The 11527-nt window shown below is 32.5% G+C and overlaps 1 protein-coding gene across 1 annotated transcript; it reads right to left on the minus strand.

The window, feature by feature from the left end:
* Positions 1–347: 347 nt before the first annotated feature.
* Positions 348–4314, minus strand: LOC111371771 (transcription factor bHLH74-like). The gene is made up of 8 exons (XM_022993922.1): positions 2731–4314; positions 2313–2546; positions 2156–2221; positions 2003–2071; positions 1223–1294; positions 1001–1138; positions 831–912; positions 348–725 (listed from the first exon to the last, which is right to left on the minus strand). The coding sequence occupies exons 1-8, from the start codon at positions 3310–3312 to the stop codon at positions 703–705; spliced, it is 1266 nt and encodes a 421-aa protein (XP_022849690.1). The 5' UTR covers positions 3313–4314; the 3' UTR covers positions 348–702.
* Positions 4315–11527: the final 7213 nt, after the last annotated feature.

Genomic DNA, 11527 nt, shown 5'->3' on the forward strand with positions numbered 1-11527 from the left:
AATATTTCCCAACGTAAAGTGTTGCACTTCGTTCTTGTAAAATTTCATCTTACGAAAAAACACACACCAAAAAATAAATTTTTACTATCAAGTCACTTTTAACTTTGTCAAAGAGACCCTTAAACTCCTTAAACGTCTAGTGGAATGTTTGATCAAACTTAAAACTAAGTTTTATTTATAAAAGTAAATTTTTATTTTAAAAAGTACTCGGATAAATTTTACTATATTTACTTTAAAGTAAAAAGAAAAAAAAATTAAACAGTTGCTTAATAACTAGGCCAATATGATAATTAAAATATTAATCATTTACACAGTATTCGAAATCCTTTCAAATGATCAAATCAGGCTAAAACAGCATAAGATATAACATTAGTACCAACACTCATTTTCTATATTGCACTTTTACATGAAAAAATAAATTTCTTTCAATTTGCCTCTTTCATAAAGCTAACACGATTTTTACTCTATAAAACATGAATGAAAATAATCACCTTCAGAAATCAAAGTCAAGCTCAAAATTTACATGGCTTCATAAATCTAAATTCATTTTCTTCTGCTAAAATTCGAAGAACAGAAAGTTAGGAACTGAGAACCTATACAGCACCAGAAAAAGAGAAGTTTAAGCGTCGTTTACTGTTTACTTTGGAACGAAACCTCCACTCAGTTAGCCGGAACAATAACTTTTAAGCTTCCAAACAAAATCTATAGCTCCATTTTCGACGGTCCTACACAATTTGATCAAATAGTGAGCATAGGAAATTGGGGAGGAAATACTTGACACGAATATTGGACCAACATGTCGTGAAATCATAAAAGCTCGGGGCAATTACCATTTGGTCCCAAATTGCTACTCGGGGGATTAGCATCAAATCCCATTTGGAGAATACTTTGAAGATCATTGTTCCAAAGAGCCTGCAAAATATATATGCATTATATTGTTACTTATAAACGGAGTACCATAACAAGTAAAAGCTGAGAGATCCTTTTTTTTTTTTTTTACCTGAGGTAAGGGATGATATGGAGGATTAGCACCTGGGACACCAAAAGTTCCTGGGGAAAATCCCGGGAAAGGATGAGACGAACTCAATCCAGAACCAATTCCGAGAGCAGCTGGATTGTTACCTCGAAATTGAAGTATCTAAACACAGTGAACTTGTAAGATTATTTGCATTTCTTGTCACGTGTCAAAGAAGTAAAGCAAAACGAATGGATCTTATCTCACATCTTTGGATAAAATCCGATCTATATCAGTGTCCAATTCTGGATTTACAGTTGCAAGTTTCATTGACAAAAACTGCAACAAGAAAGGTAAAGCATCAATATTTGATCATAATTTACAAGATGATAAAGAATGATATTGATTTATCATTGAAGTAAATTGTATTAGCATATCAGAAATGCAAAAACATTCATGTGCTGCAAAAACAATAACTTCAAACCTTCCAAAAAATCTGCATAACTAGTTTGTGAATAGTTTCTCACCCATGACTAGGACTTTTTTACGTTTCTAAGAAAACTCCAGGAAACAGATATACATATTGACCAACTCACTTAGACATGGTAAGGAAAAGCAACAAATCCTTGTCAAAGTTCTATTGCAAGGAAATTTGTTGGACTCTAAGGAGCTTAATATACTCTTCATTTATTTTCTTGATAGCAGATCTTTAAGGGTCCAAATCCAATTTTGGTGTGAGAGAAGGGTGATTCTTAGTCTCTTTTTTCTCCATCATGGTGAAAAATTGCAGCGGCAAGTGTAGGTAAATCACGCGTTAAGAGCGACCCACTATAAATTCGCACGTTGGCTTTATTTATTTATTTATTTATTCTGTTTCTATTGCTCTGTAAGTAGGGAATATGGCTTGCTAACAAATATTCCAGAATACGGAGGACAATCCTCATCTAATTTTATTACAGTGACATGGGAATTACAATGTTCAAATCAATAAAACTAATCTTCTCGTACCAGCAAACATATAATTTGCCAAAACTCAAATATGCATACCTCAACCTGTTGTTGCAACGATTGAACATAGTTTATAATCTCATCAAGCATCACCGCTTTCCCAGTGATCTTCAAAATTGAAATTACGAAGACTCAGTATCAGTAATCCTCCACATATATATACTAAAAATTTTCACTGAAAAAGCCAGATACCTTATTGCAGCCAGGAACCAATTCTTGCAGCAATCTCATTCTTTCACTAATCCTCTCTCTTCTCACCTGAAAACAAAATAGAGTTCATAGTCATATTCTCCGAAAACAAGAAGAGATTTTCAGTAAAATTATAGGTTTAAAAGGAGGAGTTCATTACCCTTTCTGCAAGGCTATGACTATTTGTTGCCTGTCCCCTTTTGGCTCTTACATGTATGTAATTTTCTTTAGAAGGTTCTGCAGTAGTAGAACTATCCTTAGCTTGTTTAACCACTTGCTTATTGCGCAAATTTGCACCAGCATTTTGTTCAAATTTCTGTTTCTTATCATATTCTTCGTTTGGGAATTCAGAAATGTCCTCGGGTGGATCCTTCTGGCATTCAACTTCAATATTCTGAGACAAATAACAAGCCAAACGGCAAAAGGTCATAAGACATTGAATGTATGTTTGGTTCGTCGTACTGAATGTGACTCCACAATATGATGAACACGATTTTCCTTAATACAGTCCACTACTATTTATCAACTTTAAACTTCTACAATACAACAGTAATCTCAAAATTATTCTTACAAGTTACCTTAGGTGAAGCTCCCATTGATACTTTTCTTTTCCTCTTTCCATTAGGTGAAACTCCTACTACTCCATCTTCTGAATTTTGGCAATGCTCCTGAGAATCTGCAACGTTTGTTAAGGCCATCTCAAATCCGCTAACATTGTTTCGAGCATAAGTTGGATGACGTATGGTTCCAGTAATTGGGCCACACTCTGTCACCGGGAAAGAACTGACCATTTCTGGGTAGCTTCCACTTCCAAAACTCGGAATCTTTGGCATCATATCAACTAAACCTGACTCGGATGGGAAATTAACGGTTTGATTTTCCAGCACAACTGAATAATTTGAATCGGGAAACTCATTTCGAGGAACAACCGAAGAACCTCCGAAATTCCCACTCGGATTCAATGAAACAATGGTATCCCAACCTGAACCATAAAAATGGTCTACCCCATTTCTCATCTTGAACATGGATTCTGAACTCATTCCTGTTCCTGGAACCTTTTCGTATATTGAATTCTCAACAATCCCAGAAGAGGGGCAATTCAGAATGCTATCCCCTTTCCTCTGCTGGAATCTCCTACCCACATTATCCTCACTATCCATGATCGAGAAAATCCCAAGAATTTTAGAACTAATATTTCAACCTAACTTCGAGTCACCCCCTAATTCAACAAAAAACTAGAACCTGAACCTGATAGAGTTGTATAACAGAAGGAACTATCTGACTAAAAGGAAAAGTGAGGGTTTGACTAAAAATAGCTGGTAATATCTTGCAACACTCAACAAGGAACAAATAATCTTGGCAGCTTTACAGAATTGAGAATGCAAGTTAAAGAAAAGCAAAAGAAACCCCTTATTGCAGCATCTTGCAACGGCACAAAGGAAAAGATGAAAAATCCAATATACTAAGCATAAAATCTACTTAAACCCCCATTTCAAGAACCCTAGGATGAAGTCTATTTCATCATCATATAGAAAAAGTATGAATCTTACCTTAAAGTAGACAGTGGAAAATTGAAAGGGAATTGATAAGCAACAGCTCACCGGATTAATGAAAAAAAGCAGATTCCCTTTATTCCCCCTCTTTTATCTATGATATTCCACGGTAAATTATAATCAACAAAATTAAGCACGTAATTATAATACAAAGAAAGCAAGAATCTAAAAACTGAAACGAAAATGGTGCCAAACAAGGTCTTATTTGGGCAAAAAATACCCGCTGCTCAACAGAAAAAGCTCCGAATTGCAAACTCAATAACTCCACAAGAATCACAGTTTTAGGAATACTTGATATTCTGAGTATGGGGTAGCGAGAATTGACCAAAAAGCACTTAATTCTACTGAAATTGCAGAGGGAAACAGAATATTATGAACAGAGTCTGAGGGCAGTAGTACACTGTAAACCTATAAAGGGCATAGGATGGTACCCTTAAGAGCATCAAATGCTTGCTTAAATTCTACAAGAAAGATCAATTTTTGCCAACTGTGGGTACTTGCAGAAACAGCAAAGGAAGCATCAAGTTCCTCTCTTTATCACAGATCAGAGACAATATATATACACAACTATATATGACCGACAGCTTAGAGGGATAGAGAGGGGAGAGGGGAGAGGGCAAAAATAAAAAATAAAAATCTACTCTTTTAACTGCAAGCAATGTTATTCATTATCATCATGAATGTTAAGTACCAATTTCAAGGACAATTACATAATTTTAATATTAAATGATAAATTTATTTAAATATAAAGTTACGTTAATTAAGGGAGTGTTTGATCAATATTATTTTGATAATAAGGCATTCTTGAATGGTGTATTGATAGAAAATGTATGGTTAAAAAATAAGAAAATGTTTTTGATCTGTGTGTAATATTATTTTATTGAAAAATATATGATTAAAATGATGTCAAATCACTATTTAAAAATGTATTTTTTTGAAATAATTTGACTCAAACAAGCCCTAAATTTATGAAGTGTAGTCACTTAAATTGGTACTCTTTACTGCTTAGAGTGAGGGAGGAGAGAAAGCAAAAGAAAAAAACTACCCTTCAACTGTGAGTAATTCTCTTCATTATCATTAGTGTTAAATACCAATTTAAGTGATAATTACATAACATTAAATGATAAATTTACTTAGACCTTTATTTGTCAACCATTCTATGACATTATTTTTTTTATAGTATTCATTTTTAACCACACATTTTTTATTAAAATAAGGACCATGCTATATAAACATAACGGTTGACATGCGGGATGATCGAACACTTACACCTTGGGGGTCAGGTATTATTTTATTCACGCGGAGTCCACGCTCCATGTGAGGGCCGGTCATTCATTCGGGCACTTCGGCATTATTCTTAAAATAATATTATACATAAATCAAAAAAATTATTTTTTAACCACACATTTCAACATCAATCATTATTTATTAATACACTTTTTGAAATTAAAGAAGCACAAATAGGGCCTAAATATAAAATTACATGACTCATTCATTAATTAAAGTTATAAAGTGTAGACATTAAATTGCTGCTCTACCACTACTGGTATTAGAAAAGATTATTCCCAAGCATTAATCACCATGGAGGAGGCTCCCTTTGGAAAAGGAGTATTTAACCACACATTTCAACATCAATCATTATTTATTAATACACTTTTTGAAATTAAAGAAGCACAAATAGGGCCTAAATATAAAATTACATGACTCATTCATTAATTAAAGTTATAAAGTGTAGACATTAAATTGCTGCTCTACCACTACTGGTATTAGAAAAGATTATTCCCAAGCAAGTTACAGGGTGACATCAATGATTTAAAATTTGTTTGGTTTACATTTTTTTCAATTTAGATTTGTGAAATGTTTAATTAAAATTTAAAAAAAAATAATGAATTCAAATAAAATAATTTTTTATTAGAAGAATATATAATTATGCAACCTTTTTTTCCCCCCAAAACATAGACTAACTACTACTGCCAACTGCTCTAGCAGGTTAAATTATTACAGAACCTAATCTTTCCTGTTCTCCCTCGTTCTTTACTCCTTGTAATTTCCTTTCCCCACTCAACCACACATTTTAATAGTATTAACTTCATAAGCTTTTTTAATCTTCTAGTTTGATGACTACATTTAAATATGTAATTTTAGATATGATGTTTCAACTTATATTAGATCAGACGAAAGTTATGTGTTCGAATCCTCTTACTATTCATTCGATCAATTTTACACGGAACAGATCTTCGATAGAAGTCCGACACATAATAACTACAACCCTTTAAACGAAAACAAATTGCAAGGTCAATTGCAAGTGAAAATTATTATTCGTTGGCATTGATCTTGGATACGGAAAGCAACATGGAGAAAAATCTTAATTTCAACGGTACATTCATAACTATTAATTGTTCACTGTTATTCCTCATGATATTCTTATAAATTTGTTGAAGAGGTTAGGTTCTTCTCTTGAAGGCCAAGCTTGCTTGAATTCTACCTTTTCATATTTTACTGACACATTTGCCAACTATTCTAACTGACCACTCTTTGCTGTTACACACTCATTTTGTTCAGTGCCAACAAACCTAACAATTCTTTGGAACCTCCATTATGCACTTGACTTGCCATCCATCACTCTCCATCATCTCTCTACTCTTCTATTTCTGCCCCCACCAATATATTTAATCATTTCTAAATTAATAAATCTTTAGGATTTGTAAGTAAAAATCTTGTGCTTCAATTATTAATACTCAATATTAACGTTAAATGAATAAGTCATTTTCTCATGAACCCTTCAAGTATGTTTTGGTTTAAAGGTTGCCCTTGTTTAGTTTGGATAAAAATTAAAATTTTAATAATTTTTGAAAAATGTTAATGAATTGTGTGTTTGAAAAGTCATGGATCTCTTGAAATATGTGATAGAAAATAAATTTAAGAAAAAATATTTTTTAAGAAATAAGGGCCAAACACGAGCTAATTATTCTTAAATAATACTATTCATAGTGTAGACTATCGATAATAACCCTACGTTATATATATGTAGCAGTTTGCAATTTGATGCATAAGAAATAAGAAAAATCACCATATTAATATATCAAATAACAAATTATCATATGTATGCAATACAAGACGACTATCGATAGTTTTCACTATTAATATCATTACTTATGATTCTTTCCACTTTTAAATGAGAAGAGTGTAACTAGAAGCAAGGGAATCATGAATTATTAATAAATGAAGTTCGAGTACAATATTCAGGGCCTGTTTGGGCTCAATTTTTTGATCAAAAAAATTGATTTTTTGGCCGTTATTTCACTATTTCAGCCATCATACTTGATTTCTTCTCTCATAGGTGGATCCCACTTTTCTCCTAACGGTCAAAAAATCAATTCTCAAAATCACTCACAAATAGGCTCTCAACTCGAACATTCGAGATTAAAGGAAATTGCGACACAAAGCTTTGACATTAAGTTTTTGTCATGGTTCTCGTGTCCTGTAAATCTTTACCTTTTTGTGCCTCGATTTTTATTATTTAACATTTTCTACTTTTGCATGATTCTCGTTTGTGAAATTCTTAGTTTGCATTAATCTTACAACTTAAGAAGGTGAAAATAAAAGAAATTGAGCAAACTCCCACACACATGACATAACAGATTATGGACTTTTGCCACAAATATTCATAGCCTCCGTTTGGCTCCCATTAAATTACATTACATTCTATTTTTCTCTTTTCTATTATCAATCATACAATTTTCCATAAAATAATATTACACGTAAATCAAAAAAAATTCCCTTTTTTTTAACCACTCATTTTCAAAAAAATACTATTTCACCAATTTTCATTACCAAGTAATGGAAATCAAACGGGGGCATATTATGTACACAACTTGCGTTCTTAATTTATAGGGTCAAGATCTACAGGTCTATAGAGAGTGCTGTAGTTGTGAAGCAGTGTATAATTTCCGATTTCTAAGAGATGCGTATGTTTTTATATATATTGGTTGTCAGTGCAGTCTTTTTCTTTTACTTTGGAGGTTGGGTCAGGAATAAAGGAATCTCTCGTATGCATTTAAATTACCTAATTGTCCTCGTCTAGATCCAGCTGTCAATGTATTTTATATATATATATATATACACAAATAAAATGGCTAGTCCAGTTAGTACATAGATTAAAAAAGCCAGCTAATTGTGTCAAAAGCAGAATTTATCCAGTCAAAATTAAGGCTGTGATCTTGCTGGAATTTCAAGTCATTCCGAAACTAACGGCTCCATTAGTTCCCTTCATCATCCTGTTTGTCGAGTCTTCTCAATGAGAGAAAATTTAGTGGGACAGTCGAATCATGTGGTAGTGCAATCGCTCTATCAGGGTCCACTATCTTGACGGATTAAACTTTAGTAGAGTGGTCACAAGTAAGACAGTCGGACCACGTGGCAGTGTGACCACCCTATCAAGGTGTGCCATCTCGGTGGGTGGCCCACCACACACTCTCGAAGTGTGTGGGCCACCAGCTGAGTGATTGGAGTATTGAATAGTATTAAGACGATTAAACATGTGTTTAATGTGCAACATCATCTACAAAACATGTGTTTTTATTACCAAACTTTTTATGACTAGAAATTTTCTTGATTGTGTTCCATTTAGACTTGATTGAAGACTTTTATTTTGGGCAAATTTCATTCAGGGTAGCTTGAACTTTAAGCACAATATCAATTGGGACACTAAACTAAAATGTAGTTTCAAATATCATCACCATATTATGTTTAGTCACGTATCATCTTTCAAAATGATGTAGATTGTTTAATCGGAAGTGACTTTTCATGTAATCGTTACACAAACACTCTAGAAAGTTGAGTGGTCTTATATAAAATATAGGGATAATTGCAGCTAAGAATCTAAACCTTTCAAACAATGGCAAGCTTTCCATTAATCTTTCAATCGTGGCAACCGTTACTCCAAATCTTTCAAATCGTAACAGCCGAGGTCCCAATGGACGATTTCTATCCAATCAGTCATTATTTGGCCAAAAAATTTAATTTCGATCACATTTTACTGAAAAGAGTAATTTAATATATATTTTTCCATAAAATAATTAATAACTATCGTTGCAGTTGTTATCCCAAACCTTTCAATTTTTTTTATTTTTTTTCCGACTTCAATAATTCTATGTGATTTTATGATCTATCACAGTAAATTGATGTGTTAGCAACTGGGGATTAGGATGGGCAACGATTGAGATGGATGACCTAACTAATTATCAAAGTGGGTACTCACATCAAATCAAATAATTGTTCTTGGTTATGTTGAAGGTTAGATTCGAAATCTGTAAGACAATATGATTCCTATTTGTTGATTTATTAAAGGCAATTGATGTTAGAAAATGAAGTCTTTTATATTATATTCCAAAACGAATCATTAATGTATCAGAAATTTACTAATTATAACAAGCCCTGAACTCTTAATTAATTATCTTATAAAATTGTTTCATGCAACATTATGGTGGTACTAAAAGGCTTTTAGACCAACACCGCAATCACATAGCTGTATTTTTGGTTTAAAATTGTGTCATGTTGGTACTATAGAATCAATAGAATTAGATGTGATTGTCAACCAAAAGAATATTAGACAGTGGTTTTTTTATATTGTTTAATCTATTTAGTACACCATTTCATACATGCAATCACTGGCGAATTTAGGGAGAACTCGGTTGGGCTCTAGTTCGATAAATTTTTTTCTATATTAGCTCGATTTAGAAATTTTTTAGTCCGAACCTGATTATGTCCCTATATTCAAATAGTGACAAGACCGTTATGGTCAGTGGTGGATCCAGCCTTGAGTTTGGACATGAACTACAATAAAAATATACATGGATTTATCTTTTAAAAAAATCAAGAAAAAAGTAGACATTTTTAGGGCTAGACATGGGCTGTAGCACGGTTGAGCCCATTCCTGGATCTTCAAGTGGTTATGGTGAATCGAAAGGATTGGATAAATAAGCGCTAAACTTAACCCTATTTTTCTCCCTTACTCCATCATATTCTGTTTCGTATCGTCTAAATGTCTTCATGACACATTTTGTGAGTTGAATTATATTATAATCAATAGTATTATGTAAGGAAAAAGTTAATTTATATATAGGAATGATCTCTTAAGTACATAAGTTAAGCACCGGTGACATGACATTCCATTTAATTGGTGAATTATTAAATACATGAGATCTACCATTAACTTATTCATCAATTAAATGATGTGTCATGTCATCGATGCTTAACATAAGATAAGCACCAATATTTAGGAGATCATTTTTGTATAAACATGCAAAGTCATTCAAACGAAAAATTTTAAACCATGCAAAGTCTTTCAAACATGCAAAAATTTCCAGTAAAAATTTTAAACGAAAAACATGCAAACTCAAACCTCGTTAAATCTCATTAAAATTAAAATTTTAAAAAACCAAAAAAAAAAAAATTATATTCTTGCATTAGGTACTAATTAAATGATTAATTACACTTAGATTTGAGAGCAAGACCTTGACTAGGACAGATTTGATGAAGACCATTTTTGCATGTGTTTAACATCATATTTTGTACTTGAAATCATTAATTAAACATTATAATTAAGTAATAAATCTTTATGCAAATAAGACCCACACAATCACGCGTGACTGCGTGAGACATGCAAATGGGCTTTGGAGTGGGCCCTTACCCATAAGATGTGGTCCTGCCTAACTTGCTATGATGGGTTTGATTCCTAATCTCAAAAAATAATTATGATTAATCAGATTATTCTCTAAAAATAATTATTTTTTCTCTGACTTAATTATTTTGATTTGCTTTACTTAGTTTTGCCCATACTTTAGGCAATGTGCAATCTTCTTGTCCAGGAAGATTACACCTTTGAACAAGGCTTTACAATCTTTTTTCTCTTTATAAAAAGTTGTCACCCCACTTTTCCCAAATGTAGATAATTCTACATCATCAAATTAGAAGCAATTAATGGTAGACTATCCCCTGCCCCCCCACCCACGCAATATCAAACGTGTTAAAGCTATTCCTAGGTACTATATATGATATCAACTAGGGGGAATCTAGGGATGAGTCGAGCTGTGCTAGTGTGTGTGTGTGTGTGCGCGTGCGCGCGCGTGTGTGTTTTTTGATAGCGTGTCAGCCCATGTCGAATAATTTCCTGGATCCGCACTGATATCAAATTAAGAGTGTGATAATTAAAATATTAAATCTTTTCAAGTAAGTGCAATTTTTCGCTCTTTATAACTTGTTAGTTCATGATATATTAGATGACAAATAAATTTTCGTGACACCTTTCGAATAATGAATTGAAAAAAACTTATAAAGGGGTGTAATGAATTTTATTATTGCCATGTCTAGTTCAATCGAGTTCATTGTATCAAACGCACCATCAAGTTCGAAGTTCTCATAGATTTCATAAGGTTTAAGTTCTGATAAATTTCATAAAGCTATAAAATATTTCGTCACACTAATATCTTTTCTACTAAAGCATGTTTAATAATCAATATTTTTTTCTTATTTGATACGATGAGTATTATTCAATCTTCTTAGTTAATATGACAAGAGTGAACTTTATAATATATTTTCTTTCTTTTGGCTATTGCACTATTTAATTCTTGTATAAACATGTTATAACAATTTATATAAATATGATTAGAGGATAAATTGATCCAGATCGATTAGAAGAGAAATTTCTAAACCACTTAGAAAAGTAAAGGAATAAGAAGGGTGTACGAAAATATGCATAATTTTTAGCTCGGATGTCAAAAAAAATTTCCATAAGCATTTTAATTTGCAGGAAGACAACTCA

The sequence above is a fragment of the Olea europaea genome, chromosome 22 (assembly GCF_002742605.1).
Source record: "Olea europaea var. sylvestris chromosome 22, O_europaea_v1, whole genome shotgun sequence".
Lineage (NCBI taxonomy): Eukaryota > Viridiplantae > Streptophyta > Magnoliopsida > Lamiales > Oleaceae > Olea > Olea europaea.